This window comes from Ursus arctos, unplaced genomic scaffold, assembly GCF_023065955.2.
Source record: "Ursus arctos isolate Adak ecotype North America unplaced genomic scaffold, UrsArc2.0 scaffold_12, whole genome shotgun sequence".
Classification (NCBI taxonomy): domain Eukaryota; kingdom Metazoa; phylum Chordata; class Mammalia; order Carnivora; family Ursidae; genus Ursus; species Ursus arctos.
In genome coordinates, this window is record NW_026622786.1 from 16,329,919 (window position 1) to 16,350,667 (window position 20,749).

Below are 20,749 nucleotides of genomic sequence, written 5' to 3' on the forward strand. Positions count from 1 at the left end.
TTTTGCATTCGTTTTTCTGTACTAAGTCTTCCAAATCTGGTATGTGTGTTACACTTTACCGGATGACTCAATTCAGATGCTAAATTTTCATCAAAAATACTTGGTCTCTATTTAGATTTCATAAAATTTCTGGTTAAGAAAGTAGATGGGGACCCCTGGGTGGCTCAGTCAGTTGAGTCCCTTAAACTCTGGATTTTGGCTCAGGCCCCTGATCTCAGGGTGGTGAGAGTAAGCCCCGGGGCGGGCGGGCGGGCGGGCGGGCTCCGCTCTCTACGGGGTATCTGCCTCTCTCCCTCTGCCCCTCCCCCCACTTTCACCCTCTCTCCAAAATAAATAATTCTTAAAAAAAAAAAAATAAAGTAGATGCACATATCCACGTAGTTCCAAACACAGCTAACAATTTTTCAATGACTGAGCATGCATTTTAACTTTAACTTTTAGTTAAAAGTAAATAAAATTAAAAATCCATTTCCTCAGCTGTACTAGCTGCATTTTCATTGCTTGGTAGCCACATGGGGCTGGTGGCTACCGCATCCAGACAGCACAGCTCCAGACTCTTAACTGCTACGCTCTCTTTCTTCTCTTTACCAAATTTTTTCCAGCTTTGTCCTCAGAATATCTTTCACATCTACTCTTTTATCCTTTCCAACACTTTTACCCTTGTTAAATTCTTATTAATTCTTTACTACCATAAGACCGTGTTAGTTATAGTTCCACTAAAAATCTGGAACTGCTAACGTTTATTAAGTACTTACTATGCACCAGGAACTATTCTAAGCACCTTACATGTATTAACTCACGTAGGTGTCATAATATAGTGATGAATTAAACAGACTTTATTAATATTCCCATCGCAATGATGAAGAAGTCGAGGCGTGGGGAGATTAAATAACTTCCCCAAGGTCATGCCATTACTGAGTGAAGGGGCTGGAAATTGAACCCACCCCACCCAGCTTGTCCAGACCTCACACTCTGTAGCACTACTCTGCCTTCCTCTCACAAATACATACATAAAATTGATAGTTTGAATGCTAGGAGTGTAGGTGATTTTTACTCTCTTCTTCTTATTTATCTATTTTTTCCCAAGTTTTCTGGAAATGAAATGTGTCACTTTTACAATTTTTAAAGTTTTTTTTTCTAAGATTTTTATTTATTTATTTATTTGAGAGAGAGAGCGAGCGCACAAGCAGGGGGAGGGGCAGAAGGAGACGGAGAAGCAGGCTCCCCACTGAGCACAGAGCCTGACATGGGGCTCGATCCCCACCACCCCAAGATCATGACCTGAGCCAAAGTCAGATGCCCAACTGACTGAGCCACCCAGGTGCCCCTAAAGTTTTTCCTTTAAAGTCAGGCAGATTGGGGCGCTTGAGTAGCTCAGTCAGTTGATGACTGACTCTTGATTTCGGCTCAGGTCGTGATCCGAGTCGTGAGATTGAGCCCTGGATCAGCCTCCGTACTCAGCGCGGAGTCTGCTTAAGACTCTCTCCTTTTCCTTCTGCCCCTCCCCTGCTGACACACTTTCTCTGTCTCTCTCTCTCAAATAAATAAATAAATAAATACAATCTTTTAAAAAATAAAATAAAGTAGGGTAGATAATGACCAGTCTGTTTCAGTTTTAGTATACTCCTACCTTGAGACAGGACAATAGACAAAATGACTTCCCAGATGTCTTCAGATCTCAAAAATCTATTACTCCTTAGCCCCCTCTGATACCAACCAAAACCCTCTGATACCAACCAAAACCCTCTGATATCAACCAAAACCAGTACATCTTGCAATACTAAGAGTACTTAGTGAGGGGCGCCTAGGTGTCTCAGTTGGTTAAGCATCTGCCTTTGGCTCAGGTCATGTTCTCAGGGTCCTGGGATGGAGCCCAGCGTCGGGCTCCCTGCTCAGTGCACAGTCACCTTTCCCTCTCCCTCTGCCCCTCCCCCTGCTTGTGCTCTCTCTCTTTCTCAAATAAATAAATAATCTCACACACAAAAAAAAAAAGAGAGAGAGAGAGTATTTCATAACAAATAGAGATTTCATGGGGCGCCTGGGTGGTGCAGTCGTTAAGCGTCTGCCTTCGGCTCAGGGTGTGATCCCAGCGTTCTGGGATCCAGCCCCGCATCAGGCTCCTCCGCTATGAGCCTGCTTCTTCGTCTCCCACTCCCCCTGCTTGTGTTCCCTCTCTCGCTGGCTGTCTTTCTCTGTCAAATAAATAAATGAAATCTTAAAAAAAAAAACAAATAGAGATTTCAATTTCCCCTCTCCACCAAATATGGTAGGATGTTTTAAACATCCAACCTTGATGATTCCCAACCAAAGGAGTCACTCCAAATCCTTTTTTCTTAAGGTTTTTAAGTTTTTCTTTATGTAAGCTTTACACCCAACATAGGACTCCAACCCACAACCCCAAGATTAAGAATCAGACACCTGTCCGACTGAGCAGCCACGCACCCCAAGAGTCACTTTTTAAAATTTTTTTGAAGATGTATTTATTTATTTTAGAGAGAGAGAGACAGCAGGGGGAGGGGCAGAGGATGAGGCAGAGGATCTCAAGCAGACTCCCTGCTGAGTGTGGATCCGGATGCAGGGGCTCAGTCCCACAACCCTGAGATCATGGCCGAGCGGAAACCAAAAGCCAGAAGCTCAACCGAATGAGCCACCCGGGTGCCCCCCAGAAGTCACTTTAAATCTTAGGCTTTTGCTGAAATATTTCCTGAAAGCTCAGGGGTCCTGAATGTTTTCTAGATTCACTCATTTCCCTGTGGAGTTCAAACCTTGAATAATGAGGTAGAAGCAAATACAGGAGGAAACATAAAAGCCCCAAAGCCATCTATGGTCATGCAGCAAAGTATCACGCCAGGCTCTCGACTTTCTCCCTCCTGGTAGAGGGGCCGACCCCAGGGGAGTCAGAACTGTGAAAGGCCATCGCTCTGCTCCTAGAGCTGTTCTTTCTGCATCTCCCACACCTGCTCGAAAACCCTGGACCAAACCCTTGGCCTGCCCCTCTCCTTCACCCTACACTTAAGTCAGTTGCCAAACCCTCTAACCTCTACCTTCGGCATATTTTTCATATCTACGCCTCTCCATGTATCCCACTGCCACAAGCCAGTATGGTCCCTCTGCTAGCCTCCTTGACGGGTCTCCTTGCCCCCATCTCCCTCTCTCACCTTCTGGGCTTCCTCAACCATGTTTACTTCTCATTCATGCGAATCCGCTCTGAGCAGGCCGCTATGTCTGCCAGAAATCCTTCAGGGATTCTCCACTTGGGATTTCTAACTTTCCAGCCTCGATTTCTATTGTCCCCCACAGCTACTCCACATTCCAACCTTATCTCTGATTGTACTCACACTACTTCACATTTCAGCTGCCTGGTCTACTTGCGATTCCCAGGATCCTTGCATTTTCCTTGTGGCCCTTTCTGCAGGCTCCCCCCTCTATCTAATCCATCTCTGCCCATTGCAGTCCTACTGATTATTGCAGAACTAGGTCAAGTGCCAACTGTTCAAATATGTTGTCTTCCTCTCCTATTCAACTCTACATTGCCACTCCTGCACTGCTTACCATATGTTAACTTTGCGTTATCATTTATATATAGCCTTATTTGTGTACTTAGCTTTTCTGCCTACCAGTATTTCTTAAGCACCTGTGACATGCCAAGGGTATGCACTAGGCACTTTGCATGTGTTATCTAACTTAATTTAAACCTCACAACAGCCTTGTGAGAGTAAGAATAATAATGAGCATTACCATCCCCATTTTACAGATCAAGAATCTGAGGCTGCAAGAAGTCAATTAACTTGCTCGAAGTAGCATCCTTAATAAGTGGCAGAGTCATCACTCACTCATCCAATTTTATTACAATCCATGTATGCCAGATTCCCAAGCCCTGTGGACTTTTCAGTCGAGACTGGGAAGCCCCTCTGGGGGCAATTAGCACTGGAGCCTCAGGACAAGGCAGATCTGTTAAAGAAGGTTTTTTGCTCCTCTCTCGTTTGATTTATATTCATTGTGCTATAGGAATTGCTCCTTTGGCTCTCGGTCAGCCCTTGGCCCAGGCTAGAACAGGGCTAAAGAAATGATTCATGAAAACAAATACCATACAGGATGCTTAGTTCCACTGGTGACCCGGATTATTGTAAAATTGTGAAAGCAAAGGCACGCCACACCCCCCCACAGGTTGAGCAATCTAGAACTCCCCATTCTCTGCCACCTCAGTTTAGGCCTCATGCTAAACTTCTTTTTTTCCTGATTGGATCCAGAGGGGTACCTCAGATTTCAGAAACAAGGCCGGAACAGCACTGTTGTCATATCAGATCAACCTGACGAGAGCAGAGACTTTCCAGTAATAACCAACATGGACTCACAAGAAATTCATATGGAGATTAAGAATAGATAAGGGTTAGTCTACCCTGAATTGATTTTTCACCATTTAGGGTTGGAAGCCCCCAAACTTGTTGAGTCAGTTCTTACTGCCAAAGGAAGACTGTTGTAACAATGGGTTTATTCTCTTCCTTATTATTTGGAGTCAAGGGTGTCCAGCAGCCACTGTTTGCTCAAGGAGAGTCTAAACAGGACTTGCTGGGAAGCCTGAGTGGCTCAGTCACTTAAGCATCTGCCTTCGGCTCCGGCCATGATCCCAGGGTCCTGGGATCGAGTCCCACATTGGGCTTCTTGCTTGGTGGGGAGCCTGCTTCTCCCTCTGCCTGCCTCTCCCTTTGCTTGTGTTCTCTCTCTCTCCCTCTGACAAATAAATAAATGAAATATTTAAAAATAAATAAATAAATAGGACTTGCTGATGCTTGTGGCCAATGAGCATGACTCCTAAGCCACTTTGGCTCTGGCAAGGGGTATGGATCCAATGGTAAGGAAACTGAACAGGAAAGGGGGTTAGGTAACTCTAATTTGTCTTTGATTTTTGTGGGGTTTTGTGGGGTTTTTTTAGTATTTTCTCTTGCAATACTCAAAGCAATCCTTTTTGAGGTAGGTGTTATTGAAACAACCATTGTACAGATACAAAAACTGTGGTAAAGGCAGGGACTGGAACCCTGGTATGTTGAGTGGCACAGATTTCCACTGCCCTGAGCTCATGCTCTGCAGTAAGACCTTTCGCTTGGCAAATGTCAGCCATTTAAAAAGGAGTAAAGGCAAAATTCGTACCCAAATTAGAGTTCTCAAGCATCAGTATTCTTCCTTCCCTCCAAACCAAGATGATACAAAGTGTTTAATTTCTTAAATGTCTCACATTTTCCAGGGTTGACAAGATCTCACCAATAAGTAGTAGTGGAACTATAAGATTCTTACCTTCCACTCCGGAGACTCCCATGTTGTATCCTTAGGCAAGGGCGCTTGCTTGAACTACGTATCTCAGTTGGTTAGGCCACACACTACCAAGGCTAGTAAGCCACAGTCACTGAGAAGATCATCCTGTTCCTAGCCGTCTTTAAAACAGGTCAAAAAGGGGTTCCTGGGCAGCACAGTTGGTTAAGCATCTGATTCGGCTCAGATCATGATCTCAGGGTCCTGGGATTGCAGGGACTCCGCTTGTCCGGCTCCCTTTGCCCCTCCTCCCACCTGTGTGTGCACGAGCTCTCTCTCTCTCTCTCACTCTCTCAAATAAATAAATAAAATCTTAAAAAAAAAAAAACCAAACAGGTCATAAAGTGGCTGGGTGAAAATGTAGACGGTGCAGGACAGGTCATCATTGGAACTGATAAAAAGTTATCAAAAGTGCCACTGACTGGGATCACTTGTGTCATATTCATGAATGAAGTAAAAAATTCTCTCTCCTCCCCCCCACCCTTCACTTCTTCATGATCTGTTATATTGTAGACAGTCTAATGGATAGAGCACCTTCCTAATAATATATTTCCATATGAGAGGGGCTTGTTGTTACTAATCAGTGAACACTGACAACTTACAAAAAAGTATTTCAAGCTCTCAAAACCCTAGCCAAGTATGACATTGGAGATCCTTTTTACAAAGCTAGACTCTTGGTGTATTATGAAATCTTTCACATCCCACAGAGATAACAGAAAACTTATTTTACCTTCTCCCATGCAGTTCTTTTGTTGTTGCCTCTGCCATATGGTTAAAAAAATTACCCAGAGAACAACCAAATAATGTTATTTCAACACTACAGAAACTACTGAGTTTTGTTACTCTTTAATACCTTTGTATATCCCTCCAAAAAGAATGCTCAAAGAATTTTCAAGTGGAAGACATTCACTACCTATTGTCTGAACTGTGTTGGCAACCTTTTAGAAACACCTTGAAAAAGACTCATGACATATGTCCGCAGAAATCCAGAGAAGCAAAGTAGAGATTGGCGGAAAGGGAGCTATTACAGACTCAAGGTCCGGTCAGAGGGGGTCGTGGGCTGTCAGGTACACTAAACAAAGCGCACTGGGGGAGGCAAAGCACTTAGCAGCCAGCGAGGTAACGGGATGTTTAACAAGGAGGGGGAGAGAGAGGTGATGGGTTCCTTCAGTCCCCCTGGCACATCTCCCACCTTCACACTCGTTTTTTGAAGCCATGATAAAACCACAGGGATTCCCACTTTGCTCCCCTACTTTCCTCTGGCCTTCCTAACTCCTTTCTTACCCCGCTCTTCCCTCTCACTTCCTAATTTGCCCCTCTGTGCGTAATCTTTTGTTTTCAACTACTTTTAAGGTAATTTCATTGCAGCTGGAAAACAACCCATGTCGTCTTCTTCCTTCATTCTCGAGCCCAGGGACCCAGGTCCCTCCTGGGCTCCTTGGAGCTGGGACCTTCCCCTCTGAGCTCAGCAGCCCAAGCTGTGAGGATGATCTATTTCGTGAGTTCTCCAGTGGGCTGGCCTCTCCATGACGCCAGTCTGCTCCTCTTCCCGCCCCCCTCCCCACGCCTCATCCCCAAAGAAACCTAAACTCCGTGGCCTCTGAAACTGTCGGTGCGTGGGTCCCCAAGGTCTCCGCCAGGATCCAAGATTTCTCTGACCAAAGTGGGGTCGGGTCGGGGAAGTCAGTACCTCTTTGCAGGCGTGAAGCTCCGGTCCCGCTCCCCGGGTCACCTGGAAGGCGGTCCCAACCCAGAGCAGCAGCCGCAGAAGCCGGAGTGTGCGCGGCTCAGGTCTTCCCCTGCCTCCGGCAGAGGGATGGAGGCTGCGCCCCGGCTCAGCCATAGCGTTGTCCTGAGCGAACGGCGGCAGCGGCTCAGGTGCTGCGGCTGCTGCTACTGCTGGCAGAAGGCAGAAAAAAGGGGAGGGAGGTTCACAGGGGGAGGATGCAAGGGGCTGGGCTCGCTTCAGTCACCTCCCTGCGGCTACGCCAAGGCCGCCCATCCTTCCTCCTCCCTCCTTCCTCTTCCCCTCCTACCCACGTCGCCTTGGCAACCGCCTCCTCCTTCCCTCGGCGCGGGTGGGTCAGGGACCACGCGCTCCTCTGCCGCTCACCTGCCAGTCGCCATGGCAGCCGCCGCCGCTGGCGCGCGCCGCGTGGAAATGCGCGCGCCCGGGGTCTGCAACCGGCCCAACAGGCGGGTCCCGGGGTCGTGTAAAGAACGCGGTAGAAACATCCTCCAAGTCAACGCCACCAAATTCACGTTTTCCATTGCTCTTTCGGGTCATGGGCCATTTATGAGCATCTCTAATTTTGCAGACGTGGCGTTCGACAATGCTTATTTAGCACCTCCTTTGTGTGCAGAGATAGAAGGAATATTGAGACGCCGTCTCACCTTCAGAAGTTACAGCCCGGAAGAGTGGCCTCGGTAGATGTTTCCTACTGCAACAGCCACTTCTGGAGATCTTACTTACATCCCGCCAAATCCACCCGTGCCTTTATAACCGGCTCTATGAGAAGCCTTAAGACTGGCATGGTTAAACCGAATTTAAGCGAGGAGCGTTTGCGTTAGCCTGAAATTTTCCAAGCACGACCCTCGGGCTCTTCCGTCTCTTAACATCCTCGTTCTCGCATTGCTTTGAAAAATTCTTTCGTTAGATGCGATGGAGAAATTCCTGGGTCATCTTTTAGGACTTCTTTATTCAGCTGAAGTCTTCTGCAGAAGTCCTGCCCCGGGAAGCCGGCGTTTTTCAACTAAGGCTCCCAAGTGCAAATGCAGGGCTCTCTGGTCCGCTCGGTGGCGCTTTCGCCTCTGCGTACCCCGGAGCTTCCTCCCGAGGGGTCTCCCGCCGTGGACCGCCAGGTGGCGCCCTTCTCGAAGGGAACTCACCTCAGTCACAGATGGCGGGAGAATTGCCTGGCAACGGAAACTGGGCGTTCCAAACAATTGGGACCCGGGATCCTCCGCGTGCGTGGTGTGCGGCTGCGCGGGCTTCCCATCCCTCACATCAGCGTCTCACTCCGCATTTTACCATGCCTTTCACCCGAGACCCTTTCCAGCACCCTACGTTGGACAACGATGATACCTACCTGGGAAAACTCCGGGCTTCCAAGGTACTGTGGTTTCTTGCGTAGATTCCCACCAAGGTGGATGGCGCTCTTTCTGTTGGCGCGATGGACAGAGATGGTAACTTAAAGCACTCTGGTGAGGACACTGAGTCAGGTACCGTAGAAGTTTGTTTTCTGCCTGCCTCCTTGGCTCCATATTCAGAGATGCTTTTGAGGAGAGGGAACTAGAGCTCTAGCCCAGAGGAACAAGGGGCTCTCGTTGCCCAAAGCAAAGCTTGGTATAATGTGGATTAAACAGGCCCAGGTCCCACCAAACTACTCTTTGCCCTGTTTGGAAACCTGTTCTCTGAAGAGATATGAGATATGGAATGGGAGAGAATGCTCTAGTAGCCACCAGGTCATGCTTTATATATCTGCCCTTACAACATCTCTGTCTTTTGGTTTATGCTGGAATGTGTTTTTGTATGTGTGTCAGTGATTTGGGGAATTTAGATGATCTTTGTTTCTGGAGAAGTATTAGGGATGCTTGAAATGGTGCAAAATAAGGTGAATTCAATAGTGATTGTGGTTTGATAGCAGAATCAAAGAGCTTCCTTTTGTTTATTCAACGTTTATCACTTACTGTATGCCAGGCACTCTGCCAACACTGAGGATGTATAGATGAGTTAGATGTGGCTCCTGCTTTAGAGAAACTCTAGTAGAAAAGCTAACAATAGCAGCAGCAAAAATGCTGGCACAATAGCACATGTGCTGTGACAAGAGTTATACATCGTGTGTCAGGAGAACTGGTTGCTTAAAGGTAAGCTTCCCAGAGCCAGGTGAGTTTTCACATCCAAATATGAGTTAGCTGGGCCAGGGGAGGGAGGAGGTGGAATGTGAGTTAGAAAGAAGGAAACAAGAACCAGACATTCAAGGCATAGGGGGCAGCAGGTGCACATACATGGAAAGGAGAGAAAGAGTGGCTTGTTTGGGGGCAAAGAGTCCAGAATGGCTGGAGCATCGATGTGAGATGGAGGAGGGGAGAGAGCAGGAGCTGGAGTCATCTTGTTGGGCTGGGTGTGCTGTGTACACCATGCTAGTGAACTAGGATTCCGTCCTGGGGGCGCTGGGGGATCATGTCAGGATTTTAAGCACTAGAGAGTGACACAGTCAATGGGTGTTTTAGAAAGCACAGTGGTAGTAGATTGAATAGAACGGGAGCAGGGACAAGAGGAATCAGGAAGGAGGCAGGAGCCTCAGAAGGCAGCAATCTCCAGGAGGAATAATGGATCTCAAACAGGGGATGGCAATGAGGTGCCAATGTGAAAAGGTTGCCACGGGCAGAACCGATGAAACTTCGTGGCTGGATATGGTCCCAAGAGAAGGGACAAGTCTAGGGTAGCTCCTAGGTTTCCGAGGGCTTACTTGATACCATTTACTGAATGAGGCATCCAGGGGACGCAGGTTTGGGGAGAAACCTGGTTCAGATTGGTTATGCAGATGTTGCTTTTGTGGTGCTTGTGGGACATTGAAGTGGAGATGAAGAGCAGGCCACATGGTTGAGAGTTCTAGGTTGAAGATGAATATCTGGGAGCCACAGTATCCATGTGGTGGTCGCAGCCACAGGAAGGAATGAGCTCATCCAGTGAATGTGAGAATACGAAAAACAGCAGTGAAACCCCCGGAGAATGCACTGTCTAAGGGGCAGAGGCAGAAAGTAGAGCTGACAAGGGAGCTGAGCAGTAGCAGCTCGAGGCAGGAGGAAAACCAGGAGAAGCTGGACCCACAGAGCATGGAGAGAACACGTGAGAGAATCAGAACCGTGGTGCCGAAAATGAAGAGGTCAAATAAGATCAGGTCTGGAAAGGATCCACCTAACCTAACTAAAGATAAACATTGGTCACCAGCAAGGGCGGTTTCCGTGCTTACTTGACAAAGAGGCCAGACTGTGGTGGCTAAAGAGGGGATGGAAACGGGGAGAAAGTGAAGGTAGTAAATGTTGACTCTTGAAGTGCAGTTCTGCAGGGAAGGCGATAGAATGGTAACGAGACAGTGATAAAGGAATGAGAGAGAAGCTGGGTATACGAGATGGGTACCAGGACGGTACAGGTCTCTGAAGCATGGGGAAAGGCTAGGTTTGGGGAAGAAAGGTTATTCTTTTTATTATTACTTTTGAAGTATAGTTGACCTACAGTGTTCTATTCATTTCAGGTGTACAACATAGCGATTTGACAATCCTATACATTACTCAGTGTTCACCACAGTAAGTGTAGACAACACCTGTCACCGTGTAACATTATTACAACAGTATTGACTCTCTTCCCGATGCTGTACTTTTCATGCCTGTGACTTATATAACTGAAAGTTCGTATCTCTTCATTTCTTCACCTATTTCACCCATCTCTTCACCCACCTTCCTTCTGGCAACCATTAGTTTGTTCTGTGCATTTATGGGTCTGTTTCTGCTTTTGTTTGTTTTGTTTTTCAGTGAAATAACATGGTATTGGTCCCTCTTTGTCTGAGTTATTTCACTTAGCAAATACCCTCTAGCTCCATCCATGTTGTTGAAGATGGCAAGATTTTTCTTTTTTATGGCTGAGTAATATTCCATTGTGGATAGATAGCTAGATGAGCAGATAAAGAATGAAGTTATATATAGATATATATATAGAGAGAGAGAGATCGCATTTTCTTCATCCATTCATCTATCAATGGGTGCTTTATTGCTTCCATATCTTGGCTATTGTAAATAACACTGCAGTAAATATAGTGCATATATCCTTTTGAATTAATGTTTTCATTTTCTTTGGGTAAATACCTAGTAGTGGAATTACTGGATTGTATGACATTTCTATTTTTAGGAGCCTCTATCCTGTTTTCCCCCATGGCTGCACCAATTTACGCATTCCCTTTTCTCCACATCCTCACCAACACTTGTTATTTCTTGCCCTTTTGATACTAGACATTCTGACAAGTGTGAGGTGATATCTCATTGTGGTTTTGGTTTGCATTTCCCTGACCATCAGTGATGTTGAACATCTTTTCCTGTGTCTGTTGGCCATTTCTATGTCCTCTTTGGAAAAATGTCTATGCAGGTGCTCTGCCCATTTTTTAATCAGTTTGGTTTTTTTGGTGTTGTTGAATTGTATAAGTTCTTTATATATTTTGGATATTAATTCCTTATCAGATATATCATTTGCAAATATCTTCTTTCATTCAGTAGGTTGTCTTTTCATTTTGTTGATGCCTTCCTTTGTGCAAAAGCCTTTTATTTTGGTGTATTCCCAATAGTTTATTTTTGCTTTTGTTTCCTTTCCCGGAGGAGATATATCCATAAATATGATGATAAGGCTAATGTCTAAGAAATTATTGCCTATGTTTCCTTTTAGGAACTTGATGGTTTCAGTTCTCACATTTAGTCTTTAATCCATTTTCATCTTGTTTTTGTGTATGGTGTAAGAAAGTGGCCCATTTTCATTGTTTTGCATGTAGCTGCCCAGTTTTCCCAGCACCATTTATCAAAGAAACTGTCTTTTCCCCATTGTGTATTCTTGCCTCCTTTTCATAGATCAATTGATCATGTAAGAATGGGTTTATTTCTGGGCTCTCTGTTCTATTCCACCGATCTGTGTCTGATTTTGTGCCAGTACTATATTGGTTTTTTTTTTTAAGTTTACGTATTTGTTTTAGCAATCTCTACACCCAGCATAGGGCTCAAACTCATGACCCCAAAATCAAGATTTGCATGCTCTCCCAACCAAGCCAGCCAGATGTCTCAAGTACTGTATTGTTTGGATTACTATAGCTTTTTGGTGTATCTATCTACTACCTTGAAATCTGGGATTGTGCTACCTCCATCTTTGTTCTTTCTCAAGATTGCTTTGATATTCAAAGTCTTTTGTGGTTCCATAAATTTTAGGATTATTTTTTCTAGTCCTGTGAAAAGTGCTGCTAGTATTTTGATGGGGATTGCACTGAATCTATAGATTGCTTTGGGTAGTATGGACATTTTAACAATATTACTTCTTCCAATCCATGAGCATGATGTATCTTTCCATTTGTGCTGTCTTCAATTTCTTTCATCAGTGTCTTATAATTTTCAGGTTAAATTTATTCCTAGATATTTTATTATTTTTGGTGCAATTGTAAATGTGATTGTTTTCTTAATTTGTCTTTCTGCTGCTTTGTTATTGATATATAGAAACACAACAGATTTCTTTATATTAATTTTGTACTCTGCAGCTTTAGGGCATTCATTTATTTTATTTTTTTTTAAGATTTTATTTATTTATTTGACAGAGAAAGAGAGACAGCCAGCGAGAGAGGGAACACAAGCAGGGGGAGTGGGAGAGGAAGAAGCAGGCTCCCAGTGGAGCAGGGAGCCCCATGTGGGGCTCGATCCCAGGACCCTGGGATCACGCCCTGAGCCGAAGGCAGATGCTTAACGACTGAGCCACCCAGGCGCCCCAGGGGCATTCACTTATTAGTTCTAATAGTTTTTCGGCAGTCTATAGTGTTTTCTATATATAGTATCGTGTCATGTGCAAATAGTAAGAGTTTTACTTCTTCCTTACTGATTTGGATGCCTTTTATTCCTTTTTCTTGTCTGATTGATGTAGCTAAGACTTCCAGTACTATGTTGAGTAAAAGTGGTGATCGTGGACATCCTTGTTTTGTTCCTGAACTTAGAAGAAAATCTTTCAGTTTTTCACCATTGAAATTGATGTTAGCTGTGGGTTTTCATATTTACCGTTACTGTGTTGAGATACGCTCCCTCTAAACCTATCTGTTGAGATTTTTTAAAATAATAAACAGATATTGTATTTTGTCAAATGCTTTTTCTGCATCTATTAAGATGATCATATGGTTGTTATCCTTCCTCTTGTTAACGTGATATATCACATTGATTTGTGAATACTGACCCACCCTTGCATCGCTGGAATCAATCCCACTTGATAATAGTGAATGATCCGTCAAATGTATTATTGAATTTGGTGTACTAATATTTTGTTGAAGATTTTTACGTCTCTGTTCATCAGGGATATTGGCTTGTAGTTTTCTTTCATTCATAGTGTCTGGTTTTGGTATCAGGGTAATGCTGGCCTTGTAGAATGAATTTGGAGGTTTTCCTTCCTCTTCTATTTTTTGGAATAGTTTGAAAAGAGTAGGTATTAACTGTTCTTTAAACGTTTGGTAGAATTCACTTGTGAAGCTATCTGGTCCTGCACTTTTGTTTGTTGGAAGTTTTTTTTTTATTACCATTTCAGTTTTGTTACTAGGAATTGGTCTGTTCAAATTTTCTATTTCTTCTTGATTTCGTTTTGGAAGATTTTTATGTTTCCAGGAATTTATCCAGATTGCTCAATTTGTTGGCATATAATTTTTCACAGTATTTTGTTATAGTTCTTTGTGTTTCTGTGATGTTGGTTATTATTTTTCCTCCTTCGTTTCTGATTTTATTTAAGTCCTTGCTCTCTCTCTCTCTCTTTTTTTTCCTGATGGGTCTGGCTACAGGTTTATCAATTTTATGTTTTCCAAGAACCAGCTCTCGGTTTCATTTGGTTTCTTTGATCTTTGTGTGTGTTTCAGTCTCTCATTTATTTCTGCTCAGGTCTTTATTATTTCCTTCCTTCTACTAACTTTGTTGGTCTTTGTTAGGCTTTGTTTGTTCTTTTTTCTAGTTTCTTTAGGTATAAGATTTGATTATTTGAGATTTTTCTTGTTTCTTGAGGTAGGCCTGTATCGCTATAAAATTCCCTCTTACAACTCTCAAAGACTTTGGACAGACAGTTGTGTTTTCATTTTCTCCGTGTTTTTATTTCCTCTGATTTCTTAGTTGAACCATTGGTTGCTTAGTAGCCTGTTGTTTAGCCTCCGTGTGTTTGTGTTTTCTGGGTATTTTTTCTCCTAGTTGATTTCCAGTTTCATACCATTGTGGTCAGAAAAGTTGCTTGATGTGATTTCAGTCTTCTCGAATTTATTGAGACTTGTTTTGTAGCCTGACATGTGATCTATCCTGGAGAATGCTCCATGTGCACTTGAAAAGCTCCATGTGCTTTGGGTAGAATGTTGCGTATACATATGTTGGGTCCATCTGATCTAATGTGTCATTCAAAGCCATCATTTCCTTGTTGGTTTTCTGTCTGGATGGTTTATCCATTGATGTAAGTGGGTGTTAAAGTCCCCTAGTATTGGTGCATTACTGTCAGTTTCTTCCTTAATGTCTATTAATATTTGTGTATTTAGGTGCTCCTAATTTGGGTACATAGACATTCACAATTATGATCTCCTCTTGTTGGATTGATGCCTCTATCACTATGTAATGCCCTTATTTGACTCTTGCTACAGTCTTTGTTTTAAAGTTTATTTTGTCTAATGTAAGTATTGCTACGTGGCCTTTTTTTTTTTTTTGCTTCCATTTGAATGGCATCTTTTTCCATTCATAAGGGTTATCCTTGAGTAAAACGTACAATCCTTTCTTTGAGATGGAAGGACATTGGATGTGAGGATGGTATTCATGCTTGACGGTCTTGACTTTCCCAATGAAAGACAGTCTCATCCTTCCGCTGAATGAGGACATGATGAGGCTCGTGTAGTCTTTAAGGAATGGGAGGAGAGCTGCCTATGCTTGCATCACGTATTTGTAGTTTTCTTGTTTCATTTGTCATCTTTTTTGGTGATAGCACACTGTCTGATACATACTATTCAATTAATGTCTAACTGACCTGAGTTACACAGCACTGCCATATATAGAGGGGCGGGGGTTCCAACACTGGATCGGTTGAATTTGATTTCTGCTAGGTTGAAGCTGTACTCACTGGAGTGCAGTCATTATTCAAACAGTATTTCATTTCTGAACACCGTGTGTTAGGTCGCAGTGCTAGGTACTAGAGTACAGGGAACAATATGGCATTTTACATTAAATGGAAGAAATCAGTTATGTGCTTTTCACGTTCATGCTTACGGGGTTCTATTTAGAAGACTGACTGTCCAGTGTACTTTTTCTTTGACACTTCTGCAGTCACAATGAACCCTTCCCTGCTTGCTGCAATCTTTTTTCTATTCCTGCTTAGATACTGCATTCTCCTGATTCTTCTGTCTCTGACTACCTTAGTGTCCTTTCTCTTTCCTCCCCCCATTATAATATTGTGCAGTCATGAGCCCCTGTGGCCACACTCCTTTTTGTAGGCATCAGCCACTACTTCATGTGGATGACCCCCAGACCCTTATTACTAGTTCTGAGCTCTCCTCCAAGTTGCACACTTCCCATTTTCCACCTGTTGACTGCATTTAGACAACTTGCCTTTTCTTCAAACTCAGTACATCTAAACTTGAGCTCATCATCTTTCTTATCTTTTCCACACTCCTCACCCCATCCCACGCACCCCTTTTCCTGTATTCCTGGCCTACCTCTGTCAGTTCTAAGACTGAAAACTTAGGAGCATCAAAAGCCTAGGAGTCTTGCTTCATAGCATTCTTCCCTTTGAAGATATCCCTCTGAGGTCCAGTTAAAATAGGATGGAATAAGGAGATGGGTGTCGCTGAAGCTATCACCTCAGCAAGGCCTCCTGTAACCAGGTCCTGCGTGTGGTTTCTCTTTTGCAGAAACTGCCATATAAGAACCCAGCTCACCTTGCTCAGCAACAGGAACCCTGGAGTCGGCTCAGCTCAACTCCCACAATCACCTCCATGAGGCGGGATGTTTATTTTTTTGATCCTGAGGTACCTAGCATTGAAATGCTATTTCTCTTTACATCTGCTTAAGATTCATGAGTATCTTTTTTGAAAAGTAGTCTGTCCTTAATGGCGTCAGCATCTTTATTTTGTCCCCAGTCCAAGGTCCTACCAAATCTAAAACCTAACACCAATTTATCTGGCCTCTGGGAAGTCTGAAGACTTGTGTTTTGATCCAGTTGATTATCTGGAGCAAATCATTTTCTCACCAGACTTTTCATTCTTCTGACTATAACCATAAATGAGGTAAGGCCCATTAACCCCAAGTGAAGGACAATATGATTTCCGTATCTCCAGTGAGAGCTCACCCCTCATTAGACCTAACCATGACAGAATTCTGCATTGACAAGAGTTAAATGTCTTTGGGATGTAAGGAGTTGGTGGACCTTACGCCCAAAAGGGGTTCACTCAGCTTTTGGGGAAAAAGTAGAGCCCAACAGAACCTGACTAGAGTTGGGGTAGAGGTAGCAAGTTAACCCTGGGGGGACTGACTTCCTCTGTAGATACCAAAGGATGACCTGGATTTCCGCTTAGCAGCCTTGTACAACCACCACACAGGGACATTCAAGAACAAAAGTGAGATACTCTTACACCAGGAGACCACCCAGGATACCCATGGGTAAGTGGTGGAGGCAGAGCCTCTCCACCCTAAGGACAATGCCATCCAGTCATGTAAGGTAAAGTGTCACCTGGAAAATAACAAAGATAATCAATAGGTACTCGTTTGTATACACATTTCTGTGCTTTTTACATCTGTATCTATAATGCAATTTCTGTATTTTTATTAACTAAAATGAATAGCGATCCTCCAGCATTGGGCTCATTTGTATAAACAAACAAAACCTTAGTTAATTCCCAGAGGGTAAAAAGGGCCTTTGGCTGCATTATTTTTAAGGCTGCATGCAACTATCTTTCCCTCCTCACCTTTCTTCTTCTGATTGATTTCACTGTCCCATTCTTCCCCGTACCATCTTCTAGAATCATCAAGACCCAATTCCCTGGAGAACTTTTACCCCCTCCTCCGCCACCTTCCATCACTTCCCGAGCTAACATCAGACACTGGATCAACCCTAAGAAGGAGTCTATCCACAGCATCCAGGGATCCATAGGTAAGGGTTAGAAGACTGGATGGGCAGATGGGTGGTACAAGAGTTTTTAAAAATTGACCCAGGAATCAGGGAGTTGAGGTGATTGGTCATTAGGAAACTTCAGGGATAACTGAAGGTCTTGGAATAGCAGTGACTAAGTTGGCACATTATCAGACTAATACCACAGGACATACTGCCTATAAACTAGGAAATGAATTCAATTTTTCAGAGCCTTTAACTCAGCCTTAGGTCTAGGGGAAAAAATGTCTAGCAAAGGGCAGAAACCTGGGAGTGGAAGACCTACAGCTTTCTCCCATCGGTCCTCTCTATAGGCCAGTTTCCCCAGCTATTACAAGAACTTTCTCCACAGTACCCAGAAATGTATGTGTGATTACAGGTTCCCAGAAAAGGCAAAGGATTTGAAATTCACAGCCTACCCCATTCTCTTTTCTCCACAGTGTCCCCTCACACTGCAGCCACCAATGGAGGCTACTCCCGAAAGAATGATGGTGGCTTCTTCTCTACCTAATGTTGACAGGCCCCTGGACTAATAAGTCGTAGCGGAACATCCTGCTGCCCACCTCCATTAAATAGATTTGTGCTGGATGAAGCCTGAAGTGTGTTACCCATGGACTAAGAGTTGCCACTTGACTGCTCTTAAAATGTAGGAGGGAAGTTTCCCAAATTCTAGAAACTAGTCCTATTGGACATATTTGCAATTGGGAAAGTCATCTTGCTGAAAAGCTAAGGATTTAGAACAAAACAACACGTGGGGTGCCTTTGTGGCTTAGTTGGTTAACCATCTGACTCTTGGATCTCAGCTCACGTCTTGGGTCTCAGGGTCATGAGTTCAGGCCCTACATTGGGCTGGGTGTGGAGCGTACTTAAAAAGAACAAAACCGTTTTTGGCAGGGTACAGGTATTCATATTTTGTAAACCGGACTCATTCCAAACATAGATAAATGCATTCAACATTTCTTGCAAAGTTGTATGTGAGCCACTGAGCTAACTGTTGGGGAAATGACTGGACACAGCCCATTCTCTTAATGAGCCTACCACACCATAATTCTGGTAACTCTATGTATGTAGCGTTAACATTGATGCTGAGGTCACACTTAACATATTTCAGACCTTCTGGATTTAGTCATCTGCTGGGCTCTACTTTTCCATACGGGTGCCATCTTCCTGGACCTGGCTCTTTGCTACTGTTCATTCTCTAATTCTGCTGTCTTCTTGCCTGGGAGTCAATTCCCTTTTCTTTGTCAGTTTGTGCTGTGAAATACAGCCCTTGATACTTATGTGGTTCAATAACCTGGTGCTTGGGCTTGAAGTTACCTAAAAACATGCATTAATGTGGTTTCTAAAATTGTAAGTCACTCAGGGGAAACTGCTATTAGATTGGGCAAGAAATCGCAGACCTTTCAGAATATTGTAAGGTAAATTCCCATTTCTAAGTTTGGACAGCATATGCATTGCTGAATAATTCAGATATGAAAGAGTTTCTTCCTGTTACTCAGGTACAGGGTCCTTAAATTCCATCAAACTATCGCAGCCCCTCTTCCACAGAGATACTCCAACCTATTCAGACAGTATCTGCTGCCAAGTGGCAATATCAAGTTTCAGTTCTATTTAGAATGGCTGACAGTGGCAGAGAGGGGTGACTCTCTGGCTGATCATCTCATGCAGGTTGATACTGAAAAATTTATTACCATGACCCATACATCAAGGCTTTTAGAAATACAGACTCACAGACCTCCCCAATAATTCTAATTCAGTAAATCTGGGGCGGGTCCCTGGAATCTGAATTCTTACAAGCCCTGCAAGTTCTCTTATTGAAAAAAATATATATATATAAAACCTTCAGGGGCAGACGCTGTACAGGGGGGCACCAGTGTTAGTACCATACAAAGGGTCATCACAAGGCGGGCCGAAAGGAAAAAAGGGAAGAGACTAAGGAAAAACACTGCAGCAGCAAACAAGGCTTCAGTGGCCTTCCTGCTCCCGCGGGTTGGGCGACAGCTCCTTCACCCCCGCCTTCGCCCCCCAGCGCCCTGGCCCGCCGCCGACTGTTAACGATTAGCCCCAATGCCACGGGCGGCCGCGCTCCGGGGCCGGGCTCAGATCAGAATCGCCTCGATAATCAGTGGCCCGGGACAAGCCCGGCCTCGTCTATCTGATCAATTCATCACTTCCGAGCGCCGGGCCCCGTAAGACCGGTTCCGGGACCGCGGCGTTGCCGCCGCCCAAGGGGCCTCGCTGCACAGCGCCCCGAGGAGGGGCTTCGCAGGAGGGGAGCTTTTCATCTCGGGTCGGCCCGGCGGGGCTAGGGTCACAACCCGATCAAATAAGATCAAGGTGTAGGCGGGGGAGGGGCTCAGGGACGGGCGCACACACTCGCCTTGCACGCATCATGCACACACACATTCGCGCGTCCACTCACGCAGACCACACGCGCCGTCCACGCAGCACCCTAACACCACACAGTCCACACTCAGCCCAGCCCGCTCTCCCTCCGTGGAACGAGCGGAAGTCCGCACCCTCTTTTAAATCCCTCCGCCTCAGAGGATTCTGGGAGGAACCACTGAGCACAGGCTGTCGTCCGGTATGCCCTTTGCTGCCCTCGAGTGGCTCGGAGGGAAACCCAGGTCCCAGAGAAAAGCAGGACAAATTCCCGCAATACTAAATCGTGCTTGTCTTATGATCTTTGTGCAGGTACATATTTATATCCGTATCTATAGCTTTCTTTTGATCTTTGACCCAAGTCTTTGATCCAAGTTTTGAATATAATATGATTCAGTCTCAGGAGATTTGTAGGTGATTGACTGCTTTCTCATGGAGAAGGCAAATACTGGTCAATATCAGCGTCCCCAGGAGCTCCTTCCCCCAGGGCAGAAGGAAAACATCATTTTACCCAAGGGAAAGGTGAGAATAGATTATTTAAATCCAGTCTTAGGATAACTGTGAAATGAGTAAAGGTAGAAAGGCATATTCCTGTCATTTACAAGAGCCCCCTTGCCACCCCGAACTTGATGCTATGGCAGTCATATTGCTGAACCTTCACTTACTTTCATGTCCATTAAAGCATGTCTAACTTTCAAACTCCAGAATCAGTAGTGAAAAAAAAAGTAGTGATTATATAATGGGAATTAGCTTTCACATCAGGGAACACAATTTTAATGTCTCAGTTCCTTCTTTCTCCTTCTTCAATGAAAAAGGTTATGTGTGTGGGAAAAATAAATCAGAAGAATTTTGTGAATTTATAATTTGTAACTGTACCAGTTCCACCATGCACTTAAACAAATAGGGGGAAATTAACCATTTATGTGCAAGAATCCCATTGGTTGAAGGATTTTCTGGGTGTATGGCTGGTTAACCTGATAACCTCATTTGAATAAGTTTATGCCTGGTAATGGCAGATAATATTTGTATTTTAATAGCAGTGGTAGATAAAACGTATTGAGGAGTGTTATCTCCCTTATTTAACGTACCTCAAAACTTATTCGTATATACATATATGCTTACATATATAAGCTGATACATGTATCAGCTCCCTCAAAGGAGAAAACTACACCT

The 20,749-nt window shown here is 44.2% G+C and overlaps 2 protein-coding genes and 1 non-coding gene across 6 annotated transcripts in view; 1 reads left to right on the forward strand and 2 right to left on the reverse strand.

Moving 5' to 3' along the window:
* ELAPOR1 (endosome-lysosome associated apoptosis and autophagy regulator 1) overlaps positions 1-7,199 on the reverse strand; it is a 66,928-nt gene extending 59,729 nt beyond the window's left edge. For all 4 annotated transcript variants that reach the window (XM_026484645.4, XM_057310407.1, XM_057310406.1 and 1 more), the window contains exon 1: positions 6,998-7,199. In XM_026484645.4, the coding sequence (XP_026340430.2) occupies positions 6,998-7,150 (153 nt within the window). In that variant the 5' untranslated portion in view covers positions 7,151-7,199. The remainder of the gene's footprint in view (positions 1-6,997) is intronic.
* A 1,092-nt stretch (positions 7,200-8,291) lies between these two features.
* CFAP276 (cilia and flagella associated protein 276) lies at positions 8,292-18,921 on the forward strand. Its single transcript, XM_026484646.4, has 5 exons — positions 8,292-8,420; positions 15,960-16,076; positions 16,592-16,707; positions 17,067-17,197; positions 17,635-18,921. Exons 1-5 carry the CDS (start codon positions 8,340-8,342, stop codon positions 17,703-17,705), a joined length of 516 nt encoding a protein of 171 aa, XP_026340431.1. The 5' UTR covers positions 8,292-8,339; the 3' UTR covers positions 17,706-18,921.
* Positions 18,922-19,293: 372 nt separating this feature from the next.
* Positions 19,294-19,697, reverse strand: LOC113244964 (small Cajal body-specific RNA 2). Its single transcript, XR_003312569.2, has one exon. It is a non-coding gene; the product is annotated as a small Cajal body-specific RNA 2 (non-coding RNA).
* Positions 19,698-20,749: the final 1,052 nt, after the last annotated feature.